General features: G+C 42.5%; 1 protein-coding gene across 5 annotated transcripts in view; it reads left to right on the top strand.

Annotated features, from left to right (window-relative positions):
* Positions 1 to 23,390, top strand: part of TRAPPC9 (trafficking protein particle complex 9) — a 713,063-nt gene that overhangs the window by 413,260 nt on the left and 276,413 nt on the right. For all 5 annotated transcript variants that reach the window (XM_017962346.3, XM_017962349.3, XM_017962347.3 and 2 more), the window contains one exon: positions 12,445 to 12,587. In XM_017962346.3, the coding sequence (XP_017817835.2) occupies positions 12,445 to 12,587 (143 nt within the window). The remainder of the gene's footprint in view (positions 1 to 12,444; positions 12,588 to 23,390) is intronic.

Below are 23,390 nucleotides of genomic sequence, written 5' to 3'. Positions count from 1 at the left end.
CAGTGTTCACTCCGTGCAGAGGCCGACCATCAGTGTTCACTCCGTGCAGAGGCCGAGCATCAGTGTTCACTCCGTGCAGAGGCCGACCGTCAGTGTTCACTCCGTGCAGAGGCCGACCGTCAGTGTTCACTCCGTGCAGAGGCTGAGCATCAGGTGTTCACTCCGTGCCACCTCCTGAACACGCCCCCGTCAGTCTTCACCTGGCAGTGACTTATCTGCTAGCTTGGCACCTCCTCTGTAGCCTTGTCCCCAGTCTGTCTGCCACATTACAGCCAGAGTGTTTTTTTTTTTTTTTTTTTTTTTTTAAAGAAGTCGTTGAGGTCATGCCTTTAGCTAAAAAGTCTTTGAAGGCTTCCCAGCTCCTTCGGAGCACAGGCGTGGGTCCTTTCTGAGCCTGGTGTGCCTGTGTGGTCTGGCTCCGGCTGCCTCTGCTCTCTCCGCAGCCCCACCACGTGGCCCCTCATAGCCAGTGTTTGTCCAGTGATGGGTGCGTTGGGCATTCAGTTCCGCTGTATAGCCCAGCCATGTGGAAAGGGCCACTGGAGATTAATTGGTCCAAGTCCATATTTCACAGACGGGAGAGTTGATGCCAAGAAAGGAAAAGTGACTCTCTCGAGTCTACACCTAGGCTTGAAGGGGGGCCGTGACCAGACTCCAGGATTCTCCTGCAGGGGTTCTCAGTTACTGCCTTGCCTGGTGTTGGCGGTGGGCTCACGTGGAGCAAGGCATTGAAAGACACTTCTTCAGGCCAATTCCTGGTGAAGTCACAATGCCCCTTCCTGTATCAGTGGCCTTCAGTGTGGTTAGCGCCTGGCAATTGTGGCTTTTGGGCTCAGACGCACCTGAGCTCTGTGGTTTACTAGCTACGGGAACTGGAGCAGTGTACCTTACCTTGCCGAGCGACAGTTGCTCTTCAAGGCCTTCCTGTCGGATAGGATGGGGAAGTCCCGAGAGAGACCCAATGTGTGCAGCTCCCAGCATTCTGTCTGGCAGGAGCTGGCCAGCCAACACACACTGGTTGTTAGGGTTGCTTCTTGCTGACCTGCTAGCAGTTTCTAGCCCTCTGCAGTTACTTAGTTTGGCATCCTTGCTGTGGGTCCCCATCAACTTCCCCATGCGTAACACCTTAGTGTCTCCTCTCGAGTTGATTTCAGTCATACAGCTTTGGAAGGATATAGCATTCCTTTCTCTAAGCCAGAAGTCTGTTGAAGTGCCTGGCTCTCAAGTACATTTCTAGAATATTGAAGATCAGCAGTATTTAAAAGTCCACATCTTATGGCCAGAGAGTGTTTCTCATAACTAAATGAGTACAAATGGAAAATGTCCTAATTGCTTATGGCTTGTAACAGTGAATTAATGTAAGGACAATTCTGCTGATTCCTAACAAATCTCTGCTGTCTAATTTTATGCTGATTGTATTTCAGTTTTACTAAATTTATTAAAATCATCCCTTCCACAGTTTACCCTCCTCCAGCTGTGTATACAGGAGGAGAAAAACTGTAAGCATCTTGAATGCACCATTTAGCACCAAGTCCAGGGCAGCCTCATGGCGTGGCATCTGTGAAACTGGTCTTCCTTTGGGAAGCCAGGCCTGCTTCTTCAGGGCAGTGCCAGCTTTCTGCTCACAGTCTCATTCTTTGTCTCCTTAGCTTTTCTCTGAAAGACAGCATAGGGCTGCTGGAAGAGCAGGACCTTCGGACTCAGACCTGGCTTTGAGCTTTGTGGCAAGGCTATTTCTTGCCCTAAGCTTTCAATAGTAGTGAGCTTTTTAGGTAGAAACACCTGTGTAGCATTGTGGTAAGACTTAAAGTTCCTGAAGTGCTGCTCACAGTGCCTGGAGCACAGTATGGGGCTACTGAGTGTCAGCTTTCTCCTTTCTCTGAGATTCGTTGTGAAGATGCTGTCGTTCGGTTAAACGGAATGCATGTGGGGCACCTGCTCTTCCAGACACCTAGGTGTGGAACATGGTCCCTGCCCACAGGGAGCTTTTATTCTGTTGAAGGATCCAAGCACTTGTGCTGCAGTGTGGTAAGTCAGAGGCAGGCAAAGTGCTCTCTGCTGTTTATTGAGGAGGTGCAGCCAGCCTGGGCTTTGCAGGATCACAGAGACTCCCTAGGTGATGTAAGTTGTCCACAGAAACCCAATCACCAAGGAAGAATTTGTCAGTGGGAAGAGGGTAGGGTGGAGAGGTGGGGGAAATCTTTGTAAAGCCAGGTTATGGAGTCTGGAAAAAACATGTTTATTAATAAGACTATCCATCCATCCATTTAATGGACATTGATACATAGTTAATATGTAAATCATCTTCAAATGTAATTCTACTTAGCAAGCATTTATTGAATAGTTGCTTTGTGCCAAGTCCTGTGTTGGGTACAAACACACACTTGAGAAAATTAACAAAGCCAAAAATTAATTCTTTCAAAATATTAATAAAGTCGATAATTCCCTAGCAGGTGTGTCAACAAAAGAGCGAAATACTATTAACATCTGGAATGAAAGAGGGACATACTATGGATCTTACAGACATGAAAAGGTTAATAAGAGAACATAATGGGCCGGGCGCAGTGGCTCGGGCCTGTAATCCCAGCACTTTGGGAGGCCGAAGCAGGTGGATCACTTGAGGTCAGGAGTTCAAGACCAGCCTGACCAACGTGGTGAAACCACGTCTCTACTAAAAACGCAAAAATTAACAGGATATGGTGGCACACCCCTGTAATCCCAGCTACTCAGGAGGCTGAGGCAGGAGAATTGGTTGAACCAAGGAGGTGGAGGTTGCAGTAGGCTCAGATCGCGTCCCTGCACTCCAGTCTGGGTGACAGAGCGAGACTCTGTCTCAAAAGAAAAAGAACATTATGAAGAGTTGTGTTTCAGTACGTTTGACAACTTGGATGGAATGGACAAATTTTGTGTTCTAACTTTTTTGAGATTTCCCTGGATGAAAATTTATCTTAAGTGAAAATTTTTTCCTTTGCTGTTTAGTGCTTTTTGTGTCTTCTGTGAGATCTCTTTTCCTATCCCAAGACTGCAAAGATATTCCATGTCTTCTTCTAGACATTCTAGGTGTTATATGTTTAGATGTATGACCCACCTCAAAATAATGTGTGGTCAATGCCGAGATTTATTTGTTTCTACACGTTTGTCCAGTTGCTCCACCATTGTTTGTAGAAAAGGTAAATTTTATCATTGAATTGCCTTAGCTTTTGGTAAAAAATGAATTACCTGTGTCAGTGTGGGTTTATTTTTGGAATCTTTATTCTCATCTATTGATTTACTAGTCCTGGCCAGTGCAATAGTCCAAGAAAGAAAATTTAAAAGGCATAGATTTTGGAAATGAAGAAGCAAAACTGTCTTTATCTGCCGACATGATTTTGTACAAGGGATAATCTCCTTAGTGTAGAAAACCTCACAGGAATCTGGACGAAAGAGACAGGTCAACTAAAAAAACAGGGAAATGATATGAATGTGTAATTCATGAAAAAGGCATGAAAATGCACCAAGTTTATGGAAAGGTGTTCAACTTTTCTAATAATGAGAGAAATGTAAAATGAAACTACATTGAGATTCTTCATCTGTCAGACTGTCAAAAAGCCAAAAGTTGAACAATAGACCTTATTTTCAAGGCTTTGAGAAAAGAAGTGCTCTCTCAAGCATAGCTGTTAACATGTGAAATGGGTAGTATCCATTAAAATGACAAGATTTGCTTTTTGACCCAGAAATCTCCCTTGAAAAATACATCTTTCAGAAATATCTTCATATATAGAAAGTGACTTATGTTTGTGGTTATTTATTATAACATTATTCATAATAACAAAATATTGAAAACAACAAAAAAATCCAATATATAGGGGACTATTTAAATAAGCTATAGCATATCTGTTCCATGGAATGACACACATGTCTACAAATAACCTGCAAAGAATATTCTATAAAGGATGCTCTGTCTGTACTAAGTAAAAATTTTCAGGATCTATTAAGTGAAAGTTATCAAACCATAAAGCATACAAAAGTGGACAGCATGTGTAATTTATTTATTGCAAGGTGATGCTAGGTGGAGGAGGATGGTGGGGAGGAAAAAGGTTTTACATTTGTATTTTCTTGTATCTGTGTAAATAAATCTATGTAAATACATGTGGACACATTAAAGAAAACTAATGAAAGTGGTTGTAGGGGATGGGAGAGGACAGTGGTCTGGACGTGGTGACAGAGGTGGGAGCAAACCATCTCAGCACCGTCCATTTTATGTCACTTACATTTTAAACAATCGACTACACTTCTTATTGACAAAGTATGTAACTCCAGGTGTGATGGGTGCTCTAGCAGTGTAGAAGCAGAGTGTCCATGTGGTATATGTTAGAGAATGGCAGAGTTTCTTTGGAGATACTGGAAAGGCTTCTCAGAGAAGGTGAAATTTGGCTGGAGCATAAGTGCAGGTAGGATATAGCGGCCCTCTGCGCTGCTGTGGTCTATGGCATTGGGCTCATCACCCGGGCAGTTAGGTTGGGGGTCCCAGGTTCTGTCTGGCCTCGACTCTCTGACTCAGTGCTCTCCTTAGTACCCTAAACCAGACTTTCAACTTGGTCTTCTAGCAGTCCCTAGACATACCCCCTCCTCTGGACCTTGTGTCCTAACTCTTCTCAGTCACCACGGGACTCCTGGGCCTCTTGGCTGGAAACTGTTTTGATGGCTTCTGTTGTTAAAACCCACGCCTGTACTGCTGTGGATGGATCACTTAATTTGTAGTTACTTGGCATCTTAAAGGCATCATTAACACTGAAGAAAGACTTTGGCTGAAAGTGCTAATTAACTGGAAAGTAATGGTATGGCTTTCATTTGTGAGTTTCATTGACCTTAAGTAAACCGTTGTGCTGGCCTCTTGAGGAATGAGCCCCAGCCTTTGGTCTTCAATGTTTGACTTATTAAGTGGATCACATCACAGCTATTAATTTTATGTCATATTATAGAAACAGAGCAGAAGGAAATCTGTGGTGATAGGTTCAACTGAGGTCTTTAAATCTTAGAGATCTACTTCATATACATTTAAATTGGCTGACATACATATGAGGGTGATTGTTTTTCTCTGACAATAGTCTTAGTTATATTGGAAGTTGTGGAACATTAGGAAAATAAGAATAACTGTTCATATAAGAGCTGGTCAAAACCTCAGGCAACATCTGGCATGACACTCAGGTTTTAAGGGGAAACTGAGTACTAGAAAAGTGATGTGACTTCTCCCAGGTCATGTGAAGCTTTAATTATGGTGAATAATAACCTCACTGCTGTTTCTTCTGATGCAGAACCTGGGACTCTTAAGTCTCCGTCTGAAGCCTCTTCGAGGGCCTCACATTCGCCCTTAGACATGGCCAGTCCCACATCAACGTGGCCCACACTGTGACTTGGAGTCTTTAATAATGTTTACAAGTGATTGTATGCCTATTAATGGTCAGGATCAATTTCAAAAATCAACTTTACTGAGTGTAATTTGCATTCTATAAAATGCAGCCTCATTAACCATACAGTTTGATGAATTGTGACAAATATATACTGCATGTAACCACCACCACCGCCACCGCCACCGCCACCGCCACCACCACCACCACCACCACCATCAAGATATAGAATATTTTTATTGCCCTCCATGGTTTCTCTGACCCCTTTGCAGCTAACCATCTCCTGCCCCTAACTCCAGGCAACTACTGATCTCCTTCTTGCTACCAAAGGCTGAGCTTTTCTAGTATCTCATATACATACAAGCAGTGGTATGCACTCTTGTGTGTCTGGCTTCTTTCTTTCAGAATAAGGTGTTTTGGATTCTTCCATGTTGTGTATGTGTGAGTAATATGCTCCATTCTTTTGCAGAGTAGTATTTCATTTTATGAATTTACTACAATTTGTTATTCGGTCACCTACCTCATGTTGGACATGGAGGTTATTTCCAGTTTGGTATTATTATGAATAAAGTCTCCATGGACATTTACATACATGTTTTGTGTAGATACGTGTTTTTATTTTTCTTGGTAGGAGTTGCTTTGCTGAGTAATATGTTAATTATAGGTTTAAGCTTAGGAGGATTTACCTAGCTATTTTTTCAAGAGGATTTTACTATTTTATAGTACCACCAGCAATTTCTGAGAGGCACATGATTATGTTGTCTGCAAACAAAGACCGTTTTACCTCTTCCTTTTCAATACGTATGCCCTTTGTTTCTTGACTTATTGAACTTGCTAGGATCTCAAGTACAATGCTTATAAAAATTATTACAGCTACATCTTTGCCTTAATCTGGATTTTAGGTGCAAAACATTCCATTGCTTATCATTAAGTAGGTTTCGACTGTGGGGTTTTCATGGGTGTATTTCATAGAATGAGGATGTTCCTTTCTATGCCTAGTTTGCGGAGAACTTTTAAAAAACTGTAAATGGGTTTTGAATTTTGTCAACTGTTGTTTCTGAAGCTGTTGATCATTCGGCTTTTCTTTTTGTTGCCTGCCAATAGCCTATTAATATGGTGCATGGCATTGATTTTTGAAGATTAAACCAACCTTGCGCTATTGATGGCCATGATGTATTACCCATTTTACATTTTACTGAACTTGATTCATTAGTACTCTAAAAATAATTTTTACATTTAAATTCATGAGGGATATAGGCCTCATGAATAGTTTTCTTGGAAGTTTTCTATCTGATTTTGATATTTGAGTACTATTGGTCTCATAAAAAGGTTGGGAAAGTTTTCTCCTTTTTTCTAACGGCTAAAACTGTTTATTATATAAAATTGATATTCTTTCTAATTTAAATGTTTGTTAGAATTCAGCTGAGAGACCATCTGAGCTTGGAGTTTCTTTTGGGAGTATATTCCTGTTTGCTCGTTTGTTTGTTTTTGGAGACAGAGTCTTGCTGACACCCAGGCTGGAGTAAAGTGGTGTGATCTTGGCTCACTGCAACCTCCGCTTCCCGGGTTCAAATGATTCTCATTCCTTAGCCTCCTGAGTAGCTGTGATTACAGGCCTGCTCCACTAAGCCCAGCTGATTTGTGTACTTGTAGTAGAGTTGGGCTTTCGCCATGTTGGCCAGGCTATCTCAGTCTCTTGGGCTCAAATGATCTGCCTCTGCTCAGACTCCCAAACTGCTGAGATTTCAGGCATGAGCCACAATGCCTGGCCATCTTTTGGAAGTATATTCTTGATTATGAATCCAATGTCTTCAATTGGCATGAGGCTCTTCAGATTTTCTGTTTCTCCTTGATTCCTTTTGGTAATGTGTGACCATTTTATGTAAGTTGTTGCATCTATTGGCACAAAATTGTTGACACTCTTCCCTGATTGTCTTTTTAATGTCTGTAGGATTTGTACCGATAATCATTTTCATTCCTGATGTTGGTGATTTGTTTTTCTCTTCTCTTTTTCCTTGATCAACTCAACTTAGAGGATTGTCACATTTATTGATACTTTCGAGAAGTAGGTTTAAGGATAGTTGGGTTTTTTTCTGTTATTTATCCATTTTCAATTTGATAATTATCCAATCCTGTATTTCTTACTGGTTTGTTGTTCCTTCCTCTACAACTCCTACCCACCTGGCACATGTAGTCCTTTTTCCTCCTGTATTCTCATATATCGTAATACACTTATCCATGACACAGCATGTCACAGTTTACTCAGAGGCCTCAAGGCTTGTTTCTTTTACTAGAGTCAAGTGCGCCAAGGGTGGCACTGTGCCTTCTTCCTCTCAGGTGCCATAGTCCCTGGGACATAGTAGACAGGGTTAGTGAGCGAATTATTACATGGGTGAATGAATGCTATTCTAAACAGTTTGCCTGAATGGCAAGAGAGTGGGCTGTGCAGGTACGTTGCTCTGCATTCAGTTCCTGCCTGTGCTGCTTCCTGGGTGCTCTGAGCCTCATTGATGAAAATAGCACTTCCCTTCTGGGGCTCTCATGACTGTTGCAGTTGGGGGCGTCGGTCACTCAGTGCAGCACTTGGCGTGGAGTAGGTGCCTTTAATACAAGGTACCCACTGACAGGCCTTTCATGTTAGCTGGAATACTAAGTTATGTGCCTAGAAAATAAACATTTTGGTTGTAGTCCCTTGTTTATGAATGATTTCTGTAATAGTCTTCTGTCAAAGCAAGGATTGAAAAATACTCTCAGACAGGAACGTCTTACGAAGTCTCTTGGATTGAGGAAAAGGGCTTGGACATCCTGTGTCTTTCCACTTCCCAGCTCCCCTTATGCTCTGATTATTCTGATTATTAATAAGACCCCCCCCACACACACACACAAGACCTTATATATAATAGTCTAATTTTAAAAGACTGAGGAGGCTTTTTTTTTAATTTCTGGTTTTTGTTTTTATCTCAAAGAAGTAAGGCAGTGACACTGAACTTCAGAAAACCTTTTGATGTGGTTAGGCTCTGTGTCCCCACCCAAATCTCATCTTGAATTGTAATCCCCATAATCCCCACATGTCAAGGGAGGGACTGGTGGGATGTGATTGGATTATGGGGGCGGTATCCCCCGTGCTATTCTCATGATAGTGAGTTCTCATGAGATCTGATGGTTTTGTAAGTGTTTGACTGTTCCTCCTTCACACACTTGCTCACTTTCTCCTGCTGCCATGTAAGACATGCTTCTTCCCCTTCGCTCACTTTCTCCTGCTGCCGTGTAAGACATGCTTCTTCCCCTTCGCTCACTTTCTCCTGCTGCCATGTAAGACATGCTTCCTCCCCTTCGCTCACTTTCTCCTGCTGCCGTGTAAGACATGCTTCCTCCCCTTCTGCCGTGATTCTCCGTTTCCTGAGGCCTCCCCCGCTGTGCGGAACTGTGAGTCAATTAAACATCTTTTCTTTATAAATTACCCAGTCTCGGGCAGTTCTTTACAGCAGTGTGAGAATGGACTAATACACCTTTTCTGTGCTTGATTTTGTTAAATTAGATATTGCCCCTCATAATTCTATCTTTTTTGTGGTTTTCTACAGAGTAAAGAAACAGTGAATTCCCAGAAAGTAGAAACACAGACTATTTCTTCTTGGTGATGTGCTACTTTGACAGTTGTCTGTGTGTACTTTTTGTTCATTCCCTAGGTGATTTCTTTTACATCACTCTCTGTAGGTGACTTTTAAGTTTACCTTAAAAAAAAAAAAACCAAAAAGCCAGTGTGACATTTGTTGTTACCTCACAGATTTTGGCTTTTCACAGCCATTACTGGGAGTTTGTTGATTTCCATGACCACTGTGCCTGCAGTTTGAGGAAGATGCTGCATACATGTTAGGCAGTTGGTTAGTTGGTTGGCTTCATTTATTTATTATTTAATTTATTCATACATTGACTCACTCAGCATTTACTGAGCTTTCTGAGATCAGGGACTACATCTTCTTCATCTTGTACTGAGCACAGAGCCCTGAACTTAGAAGATACCCAGGAAGTGTTAGAAAAGATGAATGAACAAATAGATCAAACAGGTGAAAGTCAGTTGAACTCTGAAAGTTTTGACAGAAAGACTTATTGAGTATGTGTGTGTGTCGAGACTCACCTTCTGCTGATGACAAGGGCAATTTAAGAGGTCTAAGACATGTTCACAAGAAATCAGCAACGCTTTGGAGATGACAGGGTGGTGCTTGGGAGTAAGGGGAATGAAAAAAGGATTTGGGATTTTGGTGAGGCCAAAATATGATCCTTGAATATTTTTAAAAATCTGTATTTTACTGAGCCATTTGTAAGTAAGGGGAAGGGGTGGCTTTATTTGGGCTGTCGAGGAGGAATATTTACATAGGTGGAGAGAATCAGTGAAGGTATTTCTCTGGCTGTACAGATATTGAAGGGAACCTGTCAATATGCAGTCATGAAAGACACCTTGAGGAGTGGTGAGAGGGGATTTGGAATAGTGAGCTTTTAAAATGAGACTTGAAGGACTCAAATAGAAATTTCTCCAAAGAAGATACATAAATGGACCATGAGCACATAAAAAGATGCTCAACATTACTAGTCACCAGAGAAATGCAAATCAAAACCACAGTGAGATATCCCTTCATGCCCCTTAGGATGGCCGTTATCACAAAAACAGAAAATAGCAAATGTGTGGTAAGGATGTGGGAAAATAGGAACCCTGTGCACTACTGGTGGGAATGTAAAATGGTGCAGCCACTGTGCAAAACAATATGGTGGCTCCTCAAAAAGGTACATACAGAATACCCACACGATTCAGAAATTCCACTTCTGGGCATATACCCCAAAGAACTGAAAGCCGGGTCACGGCATTGTCCAACCAGAGCAGCTCTGTTCACAAGAGCCAAGGGGTAGGGGCAACCCAGGTGCCCACTGACAGATGAATGGATGAGTAAGATGCAGTGCATACATGTAATGGAATATTACTCAGTCTTTAAAAAGAGGAAATTCTGACCCATGATTCAACACGGATGAATCTCAAGGACATGATGCTGAGTGAAATCCGCCACTCACAAACAGACAAGTACTGTAGGATTCCACTCATGCAAGGTGCCTAGAGTGTGAAATTCAAGAAGACAAAAAGTAGCATGGTGGGTGCCAGGGCCTAGGGGAAGGGAGACCATATTTAATGGGTTCAGAGGGTCAGTTTGGGAAGATTCAAAAGTTCTGGGGATGGAAATGGATGATGGAGATGGTTGATAAACAGAATGAATGTGTTTAACACCACTGAACTGTGTACTTAGAACTGTTAAAATGGTAACTTTCATGTTATGCATTCTTTGCCACTTTACAAGAATATAAAACAAAACCTAGAAGAAGCGGGACTGAAACTAGTTTCCTCCGATTCTAAGCCATGTTGCCTCAGGGTGTCAGATGGGTACGTTGCGGGGGAGAAAGGAATTTATTTAATGAGCGACTTCTTGTTCTGTCACTGTGTTTCCTCATCACATCTGCACTCTAGTGAGATACGTATTAATGATTGTCCCTATTTAACAGTTGAGAAGCTTTGATTTTTTTTGGGGGGGGGGTTTTTGCTTATGCTTTTGGTGTCATATCTGTGAAACCTTTGCCTAATCCAAGGTCATGAAGATTTGTTCCTATGTTTTCCTCTGGGTTTTATCTGCAAATCTTTGATGTAAAGGTCCACATAGTAAGTATTTTAAGCTTTGCCAGTCGCATATGGTTGCTGTTGCATATTCTTCTCTGGTTTTGTTTTGTTTTACAAGCTTTAAAAAAATGTAAAAACTGTTCTTAGCTCTCAGGCCACACAAAAACAGGCGGTGGCCAGATTTGGTCCATGGGCCGGATCTGCTGTGTCTACTGCTTCAGGACGGTCCTGGGGAAGGCGGGGTCCTTCAGTCCAGAGGCAAACCTGGTTGAACTTCTTGTTTCTATGGTTACTTTAGGTGCCCCCCAGGCTCCACAGTCCCCTGATGTTACCCTGTACTCGGGGATGCAGAGAAGCTGTAATGTTCCCCTTCCATCCCCAGCCATCCTGTGTGCAGCACCACCCCCATGGCGGGGGGGTCTCCGCATACCTCTGTTCCTTGCCTCTCACTGGCTGCCACTGGGCCCCAGCAGGAGCACATGGGCAGTCCCCACTGTGCAGCACCCTGCCCCTCCTGGAATGCCTCAGTTGCCCTGTGAAGTCATCTCTTGGATGGATTCCAGGAAGCATCCTGAATGTGGAGTTTGTCAGCTTTTACTCACTGTCAGCCCAAGTGACCCTACCTTCTGGATAGAAGCACACCCACCCCGCCTGTCACCTCATTTTATGTTGAAATGATCCTCACACAACATTTTATGTTGAAATGATGCTCTCTCCAAAATGCCGTGTTAGGCCAGGCGTGGTGGCTCACGCCTGTAATCCGAGCACTTTGGGAGGCCGAGGCGGGTGGATCACCTGAGGTCAGGAGTTTGAGGCCAGCCTGGCCAACATGGTGAAACCCCATCTCTACTAAAATACAAAAATTAGCCGGGCATTGTGGCATGCGTCTGTAATCCCTCGGAGGCTGAGGCAGGAGAACTGCTTGAACCTGGGAGGCGGAGGTTACAGTAAGCCAATTTCATGCCACTGCCTCCTGCCTGGGCGACAGAGTGAGACTCCATCTCCAAAAAAATAAAATAAAATAAAATAAAATAAAATAAAATAAAATAAAATAAAGCTGTATTTAACCACAGAGTAAGTTTTGGAAGCCCTTTCCGTTTGCACGTACAGGCTGAGAATTGTGTACACTCTGGGGCATTACAGGAAAGACAGTGCCCGCCAGGGGTGTAAGATGGTGCCCGCCGGGGGTGTGAGTCGATGCCCGCTGGGGGTGTGAGTTGGTGCCCGCCAGGGATGTAAGACAGTGCCCGCCGGGAATGTGAGTCGGCCAATGCTGATGACTTGACTAGTTGGGATTATCTTCAGGCTCTTCCTAAGCAAAGCCGCTTGCCTCCTGGTGGATCAAACTAGAGAGTTACTAACATGTGTATGTGTTTTTTTTTTTTTTCCAACATCTTGTAGACCCTGGAAGCTATCCTGAATTTCAAATACTCTGGAGGCCCGGGCCACACTGAAGGATATTACAGGAACCTCTCCCTGGGGCTGCATATAGAAGTCGAGCCATCTGTATTTTTCACCCGAGTCAGTACTCTCCCAGCAACCAGGTAAATGTCTTACTGCCACACAGCAGTCTTGTTCTAGAGTCTCAGCAGCACTGCGTTTAGAATCCTGACCTCAGTGTGGTTTTGTCCTGCCTCCCATTAGATCCCTGCCATTGGGCCAAGTTGCTTAGCCTCTCTGGGATGTAGGCTTTTCATTAGGAAACCAGGTGTTACATGAGAACTGCCTCTCAGGTGGTCGTAAGCGAGTGGGCTTTACATATCATGCCATGCCGGAATAATAATGCTGATGATTGCAGCATTCCTGTGTGTGGTTCTCACTGTGCACACACACTTCCCGCTCAGCCTGGCATGGCTCCATTCTGGCTTGCCTCTCCTGTGAGTGGGGGCTCAGTGGATAGCACATGTCTTAGGAACTCCTGGACAAGTCCAGCATCTCTTCTGCATCACTCCCGGCATCCCCATAGGATGGGCACTTTGTGGAGCTCCCAGCCATCTGGGCCTCAGGTCATTTCTGCCTAGGAGGCCCTTCTCATACAAAGGCTTTCTCTCCTGCCTACTTTCCAGACCTAGTCTTCCTTCAGGGAGAAAGAAATTGGACAGTTTGTACACTTGAAACCCAGAGGTGGCAAGAGATACTCAGGGTATTCTTTTCTGAGTTAGGAGAATGACAGTTTCTCACCAAAACTTTTCCTTCTGGCAAAGTTGGAGTAGCGGAATCTGGAAGCTGGAGGTGGAGCTGAGTCTCCCATTCCTGCCACAGTGCCAGCAGCCTTTGGGAAGCAGGTGCTCTTCACCTCTGAGCTCGTCCCGGTGTTCCTGTCCAGCTAGGTCCTGCTTATCTGAGTAGGGTGGGCTGGATGGGTATTATTTAAATGCTTTCCTGTCTGTCCTCGAATGGGGAGGCAGAGGGATCCCATGCAGCCCCTCCTCCTCCAGGGCCCTGTGTGCTGCAGCGTAAGATAGCATGTTGTTGTCCATGTTAATGTTGGCATAAAATCCCTTGAAAATGATACAGCTCTAAATAATAAGTGTGATTTTAGTTTATAGGAAAGACTGTTTTTCTTCCCAACCATTGGAGAATGCCTTCAGCAAGAATTAATGGTTTAGCTGGGCCTTTTAGCGTCTTATTTCATCATCTGTCACTTTTTCAATCCTCAGAGTAAGAGCCTTCCCTGCCAAGACTCACCTCTGTTTTGAATTTCTATGAAGCATTAAAGCTCTTGCCCCTGGGGAAGGCTTGGCCAGGACGGCTGTGAATGTTAGAGTATTTCAGGCCCTTTCTGAGCATTCCATTTGCTCCATCATGAACCTGGTGTGTGTTTCTTTCTCATCCCCTCATCTCCTGCTGCCGTTACCCATATAAATAATTCTTGGAAGTGGCACAGGTTGTCACCGGGTTCGTCTTTTCTTTTCCCCCTATTGATATCTGGCTTTCACGTCATGACCCCTGCAGTTCTAAATGACAGTTGAAGATGAGAAGAATGCTGCCGTGTGGTTTGCTGCACACAGAGGTTTGGAAGCGTGGGTGGACAGAGGAAGCGCTATGTGGATCCTGCCCCCCAGCCTGTGGCCCTTGCTCCCTTTTCTTTTGGTCTCTGTGGTTCTTTTCCCTGCTTTTGGGATTGAGATTCGATGTCTTCTAATTCTCCTTTTCCGTTATTCCCAAGTCTAAGTGGTCCCTACGCCCTGTGGATTGGACTTCGGAGATGTCTCCCAATGACTCTGCGGTCCACTGCACACCTTTGTCACTGTAGAGAGAGTTGCCCCGTCGGTCTCTCTGCTGACAGCCTTGTTTCCCGTTGTCATCCTTTCGGTACACACGTGCCCGTGCCACTGCCCTGGTACATACTTTCCCAGTGCTGATGAGATAAAGTCCAGAGTCCCTCCTATGACATCCATGGTACTTAAGGATCTGGCCCAGATCTTCCCCTTCAGTCCCTTTGCCCCAATCCCATACTTCACGTAAAGGGCACTTGCTCCTCGCCATTGCTGGTATATGTGCAGGTGGTTTACACCAACGAGCTTCTGCACACACCTTTTTCTAACACTGTTCTCTCTCTTAAATGAAGATACTGTATTCAACCTTTTGGAAAATATCTGTTTGACCTTGGCCCATGTTACCATTTTGGTAAAATTGTTCTGAGTGTGACTAGGCAGAGTGGATTGGCCCTTCTGTGGGTCCCTTAACATTACACGTACTTCTGCTCATGCACTTTCCAGAGTGTATTGGAAATAGTTTCATGTGTTCCTTAAGCCAACACTTCCAAAGTTTCAGGTACTATATAAAGAGATCACGGTTTAAGAGACAAAGGGAGCACAATTCCTGTTTTTTATTTGCTTGATATAAGCTCGTCAGTCAGAAATCAAATGGAAACCAGAAGCTATATAAAGCAGTGATGAACCTAATAAATAGTAAATAAGCGAATAAATAGAAAAGATGTGTTTCCTTCACTTTTAAAATGTCTTTGAAAGATTAATTGACTACTTAAAGAAGAAATAAAAACGCTGAATTCTGTAGTGTATAGCGCATATACAAATAAAATATGTAACAAAGCGGCACAAAGAATGGGTGGGAAAATAGAAGTTCTTGTGTTATATGCAAATTGTTATAATATTTTTTGAAGTTAAGATGTGATCAGCTAAAGATACATGTAAACTCTGGAGCAATCCACTTAAGGAATGGATGATAAGCCAGAAGAGATAAAATGGAATATTTAAAAATACTTAATCCAAAAAAAGGGGAAGAGGTATCAAGAAAGGAGGAGAAAAGAACAAGGAACATACAGCCAAATAGGAAACAGATGGCAATGTGGAGGACTCAAATCTACTGTATCCAGAGTTACACTAAATGTAAATAGATTTAATACTACCTTTAAAAATGGAGATTGTCAAACTATATAAGAAAGTAAGGTACCAACTACCTTTTTATAAGAAATTGACATTAACTATGCATAATGTAAAACGAAAAGATGAAGGAAAAGACGTATGTAAACCCAAATAATTAGTTGGTTTGGGTGTCTTAATATCAAATGGTTAGGCTTTCAAGAGAAAAAGAGGACAATTTTTAATGACAGCAGAATCAAGTCATCAAAAGTACATAATGATCAAATGAAACTGTTTACAAATATAACTTCAAAATAAAACTGAAGGGAGAAATTGATAACCCCACCATTATAGTTGAAAATTTCAACATTTTTCTGTCAGTATTTGGTAAAATAAATAGACAAAAAAATTAGTAAAAATATAGAAAACTTGGACAATTCTTTTAATCAGCTCCACCTACTTTTGTGTGTGTATAAGTGTGTGTGTGTGTGTGTGTATATATATATATATATTTTTATATATATATTTTTTTTTTTTTTTGGAGATAGAATCTCACTCCATAGTCCAGGCAGGAGTGCACTGGCACCATCATAGCTCACTGTAACCTCAAACTCCTGGGCTCAAGTGATCCTCCTGCCATGCCTCCCAAGTAGCTAAAACTACAGGTGCACAGGACCACAAATGGCTTATTTTTAAAACTTTTGGTAGAGATAGGGTCTCACTATCTTGCCCAGGCTAGTCTCAAATCCCCGGCCTCAAGCAATCCTGCTTCAGCCTCCCAAAATGTCTAGTTGTTATTTATAATACAGTAAATGTTTGTATTAGAAAAGGTGAATGGTTTAAAATCAGTGATATTTCTTGTTTATTAGATAAAGAAGAGCAAAATGTACCTAGAGTAAGCAGAAGAAATATGAAGAGTGGATATCAGTGCTATAGAGTATGAACAAATAAACTCATAAAGTCGGTGAAACCAACAGCTGGTTCTCTGAAACAATTAATAATAAAATTAATAAATTGTAACCAGGGTGGTCAGAAAAAAATGTGGAAACACAAATAACCAATAATGAGAATGAAAGAGGTGGCCTTACTACTACTAATTCCACAGACATTAAAAGGATAATAACATAATATTATGAAAAATCATAAAACATACAAAACATTTTAAAAAATTAGCTGGGTGTGATGGGACATCCCTGTAGTCCTAGCTTTCAGGAGGCTGAGGCAGGAGGGTCCCTGGAGTGAGCTATGATTGTGCCACTGCACTCTAGCCTGGGTGGCAGAGAAGGAACCTGTCTCTTAAAAAAAAGAAAAATGACGGCCAGGCATGGTGGCTCACACCTGTAATCCTAGCCCTCTGGGAGGCCGAGGCTGGCGGATCACCTGAGGTCAGGAGTTTGAAACCAGCTTGACCAACATGGTGAAACCTCGTCTCTACTAAACGCACAAAAATTAACTGGGCTTGTGGTGCATGCCTGTAATTCCAGCCACTCAGAAGGCTGAGGCATGAGAATCGCTTGAACCCAGGAGGCAGAGATTGTAGTGAGCCAAGATTGTACCACTGCACTCCAGTCTAAGCGACACAGTGAGATTCTGTGTAAAAAAAAAAAAAAAAAAAAGACACAAATTACTAAAATTGACACAGGAAGAAGAAACAGAAAAAATAAATAGTCACACATCAGTTAAAGATTTTGAATTCTTAATTAAAAACTTCCCACAAAGCAAACTTTAGGCCTAGAGGGCTCCACTCTGAAATACATGCAGTTTTTTAAAGAAATAATATCACCTTTACAAAAACTTTTTCAGAAAATAAGGAGGAAATACTTCCCAACTTCCATTTCATGATAGCAACATCACCTTGATGCCAAACCCAGACAGAGACGTTATGAGAAAAGAAAACTGGAGACCAATAACCTCATGTAAATACATGTGAAATATGAAAACAAAAAATCAAATCAACTTCTGTGATATATGAAAGGGACAAAACAGCATGAACAATTCAGGTTTCACTCAGAAATATGAGGTTGTTTTACCCTTGAGAAACCAGTCATTAGAATTTATCACGTTAGCAGAATAAAGGAGAAAAATAATGATTATATCAGTTGATGAAGAAACATTATTTGACAAAAGTCAACACTTAATTATTCCAGAAACACTCAGTACACTAGGATTAGAAGAGAACTTCCTCAATCTGACAAAGGCCATCTACAAAAAACCCCATAGTTAATGTTACACTTAGAGGTGAAAGTCTGATAACTTTTTCTCTAAGAATAAGAACAAGGCACATTTCCACTGTACTCATTATTTTTCTGGCAGTCCTAATCAGAGCAATAAGGGAAGAAAATAAATAAGGGTATTAAAATAGGAAATGAAGAAGTAAAATTATTATTCACATGTCTGTCTTTGTATGGTACATATGATTATGTACACAAATAAGAAATCTGCCACACCAAAGAAATTATTAGAAATAATAAGTCAATTTAGCAAGATTTCAGGATGCCACTCAACATTTAAAAATCACTTATGTTTATATACCAGCAACTAACAATTTGAAAATTAAATGTAAAAAATAACGTATGCAGTAGAATCAAAATCATAAAACACTTAGGAAAACATTTCTACAAATATTATCCCTACGTAGAGAATGATCAAGCATGATAAAGAGAAATGAAAGAAGACTTAAATAGAGAGGTGTCCGGGCATGGTGGTTCGTGCCTATAATCCCAGCACTTTGAGGGGCTGAGGCAGGTAGATCCCAAGGTCAGGGGTTCAAGACCAGCCTGGCCAATATGGTGAAACGTCCTCTCTACTAAAAATACAAGAATTAGCCAGGCATGGGAGTGGGCACCTGTAGTCCCAGCTACTCAGGAGGCTGAGGCAGGAGAATCACCTGAACCCGGGAGGCGGAGGTTGCAGTGAGCTGAGATTGCACCATTGCACTTCAGACTGAGCAACAGACCGAGACTCTCTGTCTCCAAAAAAAAAAAAAACAAAAAAAACAAAACAAAAAAAAACGTATACCTTGCTTAGTGATTGGAAGAATTTGTTTTTCTTAAGATCGTGGTTTTCCCCAAACTGATTATAAGTTTAATGCAATTCAATCAAAATCCTAGCAGAATTTTTGTTTAATGACATTATAAAATTATTTTGAAATTGAACAGACCTAGAATAGACAAATAACTTGAGAAAAAAGAACAAAGTTGGAGGACTTACACTGTATGATTTTAAGACAATGTAAAGCTATAGTAATCAAGAGAATATGTTATTGGTGTAAACACAAAGAGATCAATGGACCATAATAGATAGTCCAGAAATAGTTCCAATTGTATCTCATCAGTTGATTTTTAACAAGATGCAAAACTAATTTCATGGGGGAAGAAAAGTCTTTTTAATAAAAGATGCTGGAACAACTGGACATCTATGTGGGGGAATAAAATTAACCCTTCACCCATACATCACATCATGCCCAAGAATTTACTGGAGATGAATTTTAGGCCTAAAAGTAAAAACTTTAGCTGCAAGCCTTCTCAAAGAAAATGTAGCAGAGTATCTTCTTGATTTGGGGCAAATATTTTCTTAGATGGGGCCAGAAACTGCTAACCATAAAACTAAGAGTTGATAGGATGAATTTCATCAAAATTAAAAACTTCAGCTCATTAAAAGGCAAATTACATTCTAAGATAAAAAAATTGTAACATATTTATGTAACATTCGTTTGTATCATATTGATGAAGTTGTATAATTCTAAAAAGGTGATAAATAGGCAGAAGATTTGAACAGATATTTCTCAAATGACCTGTAATCTCCGAAAAGTGTTCAACATTATTAATCATTAGAGAAATGCAAATTAAAACCCCAATTAGATACTACTATATACCCACTAGAATGGCTAGAATTAAAGAACAGAACACCAAATGTTAGGGAGAATGTGAAACAACCAGAATTCACATAAACTGCTTCTGGGAGTGTAATGTGGTGTAGCCACTTTAGAAATCAGTCAGGCAGTTCCTCATGAATTAAAACATATTCCTCCCCAGTAATCCAGCAATTTCATTCCTAGATATTTTCTCAAGAGAAATGTAAGTCCATATCCACAAAAAGACTCCTACAAGTATTTTCATAACAGCTTCATTCCTAATAACTCCAAACTGGAAAGAATTCCAAATGCCCCTCAACAGGTAGATGAATAAACAGTGTGGAGTGCTCCCACACAATGGAATACTCCTCAGAAATAAAAACTGCTGGGACACGCGACAAAATGGGGTCAACACAAAGTTACGATGCTGGTCAAAGGAATCGAGTCATAAGAGAAACATCCTGTGTGACTCCATGCGTACACCTTTCTAGAACAGGAAAACCTGTTTTATGAGAAAAGAAATCTAACCAGTGGTTGACTCTGGGTTAAGGTGGGATGGGGCAGGAATCGACTGGAAAGGGATTAGGGTTAGCAACTGTCTGGTTTGCCTGGGATTTTTTAGATCAGCTCTGAAATTCCCTCACCCTGGGAAAGTCCTCAGTACAAACTGGGACAGTTGGTCATCTTAAAGGGAAGAGAAAATATCTTTCTGACTTGATGAAATGTTGCATATATTGATAGGGGTGTGGGTTATAGGGTTGTACGCAAATAATCAGACTACTAGACGCTTCAGATTTGTGTATTTCATTGTATGTAAATTATAACCTTGATTTAACATTTCATATACGAAAATATATATACATTGGAGAGAGCACCTAATTTTTACTGGAGAGATCTGGAAAGGCATCACAAAAAATGAAACATTGTACTAATTCTTGAAGAAAGAAGGATTTCACCACCCACAGTGGGAGGAACAGGAGAAGTGTTAACACTGGGTTTCTGGTTCTTCTACTAGATTTTGAGCTCTGTGGAACATGGAGCCAGGTGTTTAACCTCTGCCTCCCAGGACCCAGCACCTTGCCCCACGGTGGGCAGCCGGTGAAGACTTAGGAATGACAGGATGTAAAATACCAAGACTGTATTCATTCAGGTGTTTGTTTGTATAAAAGGGATGACCTCGTTTATATATATATTTAAGTTCTATTTTTCTTTTCTTTTGCCCGGGCTTGAGTGCAGTGGCATAACCTCAGCTCACTGGAGCCTCTGCCTCCCGGGTTCAAGTGATTCTCCTGCCTCAGCCTCCTGAGTAGCTGGGACTACAGGCATGAGCCACCACGCCTGGCTAATGTTGCCCAGGCTGGACTCTTAACTCCTGACCTCAAGTGATCCACCCACCTCGGCCTCCCAAAGTGCTAAATTCTATTTTTCTTAATAGGGACCTGTGTAAATTGCAAGGCCCGGAATACAACAGAATTAGTATGCATTTTTGGCTCTTGGCCTTTGCAGTTTGTTGAAGTTCCGTGATGCATGGTGTCTTGTGAATTCATTACTTTTCATTTTGCTCACGGGTGAAGATGTTTGCTCTGGCATCATGCCGTGTCAGAGTTCTCTGCATCCCCAGAGATGGCCCATCTCAACACACGTGCATCACAAACGAGGCCCAGAGAGTTTTCCGATTTGCTTAGGTTCACACAGCTTGCAGGTGACAGGGCTGGCATCTAGATGTCCTGGCTTCCAGGCCACTGCAGCATGGACAATGAAGCTGGCCATATACGTGTCAGTGCAAGCCTGCACAGAGATTCAGACTAACTTTAATGCAAATAGAAGCCAAATATATGTTGAAAGACTACTGCTGGCATGACATGAATCATATATTCTATTGTGAAACCAAAATACAAATGGATGTGAGTTATTTACTCCTGGGATAGTCTGTGCGTCTGCTCCTCTCACTGATATTGATAATTTCTGTAGTTTTTCTTATTGGTATTTTTTAAAAAGATGGTTTTCTATATGAGAATGTGGGAAGGAAGAGCAGTCCTATTTATTCACAGCCTGCTACACTCCAGGGCATGCCCTGGGTGTTCCCTTCGGCATCCCATGCACACTCCCAAGAACCTTCCGACATTGGCTGGAGGTGTTAAATTCCTCACCTTGTCCTGCGCGTTCGTGAGTGGAAGGGAGGCAGTCTGAACTGTGGCCTTGGGGACACCCAGACCAAAGCTTGCCACCACACTCGCTCTGACCTGGGAGCCTGGAGTCCCGGGCTCTGGTGTCTGTTCTGCCACTGACATCCTTCGTAGGAGCCGTATCTTTGGAGGAGTGTGTTTCTCTGCCCCAGTTTTGCCCCTGCCCTCCCTAGGGGAGAGTGAGCCTCTTAGCTCTGCCCACCTCACCAGGGCGATAAGAGAATCCATTTAAATAGCAGAGGGGGCAGTTTTTTTCTAAATGCCAAAGCGCAATATAGAGGTTAGGTAGAATTCTCATTATTCTCATTATTATTTTCTTTTTACTGTTCTCCCTCCAGGGAGTACACAGGTCTCAGTTGACTTTTATTTAGAAGATCAATTACCTTTGAGATTTGCTTTTTACACAGAGCTGCCTGGTAACGTTGTTAGGGACGAGATGGAAATGGATTAGGCTGAACCATCCCTGTCTGAGTGCCGAGCCTCCCTCTCTCCTGAGGAGCAATTTCTTTCTAGCCTGTTACAATAAACGATCCAATCTTAGACATTTCTACTCTGATCTATGTGGAAAATGCACTCCTCTGAGCAGGGCGTGGGGTGTAATCGTTACGACATTATTGATAGACACCCTGCCACGGAGACCTTAGACACTTCCCCGTGTGGTGGGGACAGCTAACCCCTGGAAGGGGCACTACGGAGTTTTATCATGGTAGATCTTTTTCCAGTTGCTATGTTTATTTATTAGATTGGTTTTAAATCTAACAAGAATTGAGAATTGTAGTGTGCACCAGGAGTGAGAGCCAAAGGCGCCTGTATCTGATTTCCAGCGTTGATTCTCCTGCTCATTTGCACTGTGGTTTTGAGCAAGCCATTCACATTTCTCTAAGCCTCATTTTTCCTTCATCTTGAAAAGGAGATAACATTGATTGTGCAGGGTCATAAAACTGTGTGTTTAAAAACCGTGTATAGAGTGTCTGAAAAATTATAAACAGTGCCTGACACAAGGCAGATAATTGAAAATTAGTGGTTGTCATTTTCCTTGTGTGTGTGCACTTCTGTTGTGTGTCAGGTTCCAGGGACAAAGGGATGAGCCAGGCTTGTAAACACAGGCGGCTTTGCAGCAGCTGGCCCCAGCACTTGCGAAGGACATCACTGACCTCAGTGGATCCTGAAGCCTTTGTTGGCCTTCCTTTTCACCCATGGTCAGCTCTCTGAAGGCAGCCACTCTGTGACTCGCTGTTTGAGCAGCACTAGCTGAAATGAGCAGTCAGTGGTCCATCGAATTGTTGAAGAAACGCTGCAGTGGGACATCTGGGGTATGAACGACACGGGGCAGGAGCTTTGAAGAAAGAACAACCAGATTTGTGTTGAGCAGCCGGAGGACCTACAGTGGGAATTGAGTTGCTTGTTTAGATCACTGGGGAGTACGGCTTCCTTCCCTTAGGGTCAGGAGTGGCTTGACAGGAAGTGCAGTGCTGGGGAAGGGAGAAGTTTGGAGCCCAAGTACAGACAGGTTCCTGGAGGAGTGGAACACAGCTGCCGCGGCTGTGATGGGCTTGATGGGCTTGAACTCCATCTGGCCCTTACCTGCCGAGCAGGTACCCAAGAGCAGGGTCGTCTTTTCACAAAAGCATTAATTATCCATTACACTTGGAGTCCCATTGACCAGGCTGTTAGCACTCTTCCTTCCTCTGTGTGGCCCGGTCAGCCCTGTGCATGTAGGTGTTGAGGCGCTGTCATCTCCGTGTGTGTGGAGGAACTGGCTGATTCTTGAGCACACACTAAGTGCCAGGTGCCTTGCTAGATACGCTGCTCTCCCTGTAGCCCCTTTGTCCCCTTCGGAAGCATTTTCCAGGTGTTGCTACTTTTCAGAACTTACGGTGACCCTCTGCAAAGTGAGGTAGTCCCTGAATCCCCCTCAGAGGCTCACGGGAGACTTCCGCGCCTGTCCTTTTACATTTGACATGCTAGGGAGTGTGGGCTGGA

The sequence above is a fragment of the Papio anubis genome, chromosome 8, assembly GCF_008728515.1.
Source record: "Papio anubis isolate 15944 chromosome 8, Panubis1.0, whole genome shotgun sequence".
NCBI classification, from domain to species: Eukaryota; Metazoa; Chordata; class Mammalia; order Primates; family Cercopithecidae; genus Papio; species Papio anubis.
The sequence above is the reverse complement of the archived record's forward strand: the minus strand, read 5'-3'. Positions and strand labels throughout refer to the sequence as shown.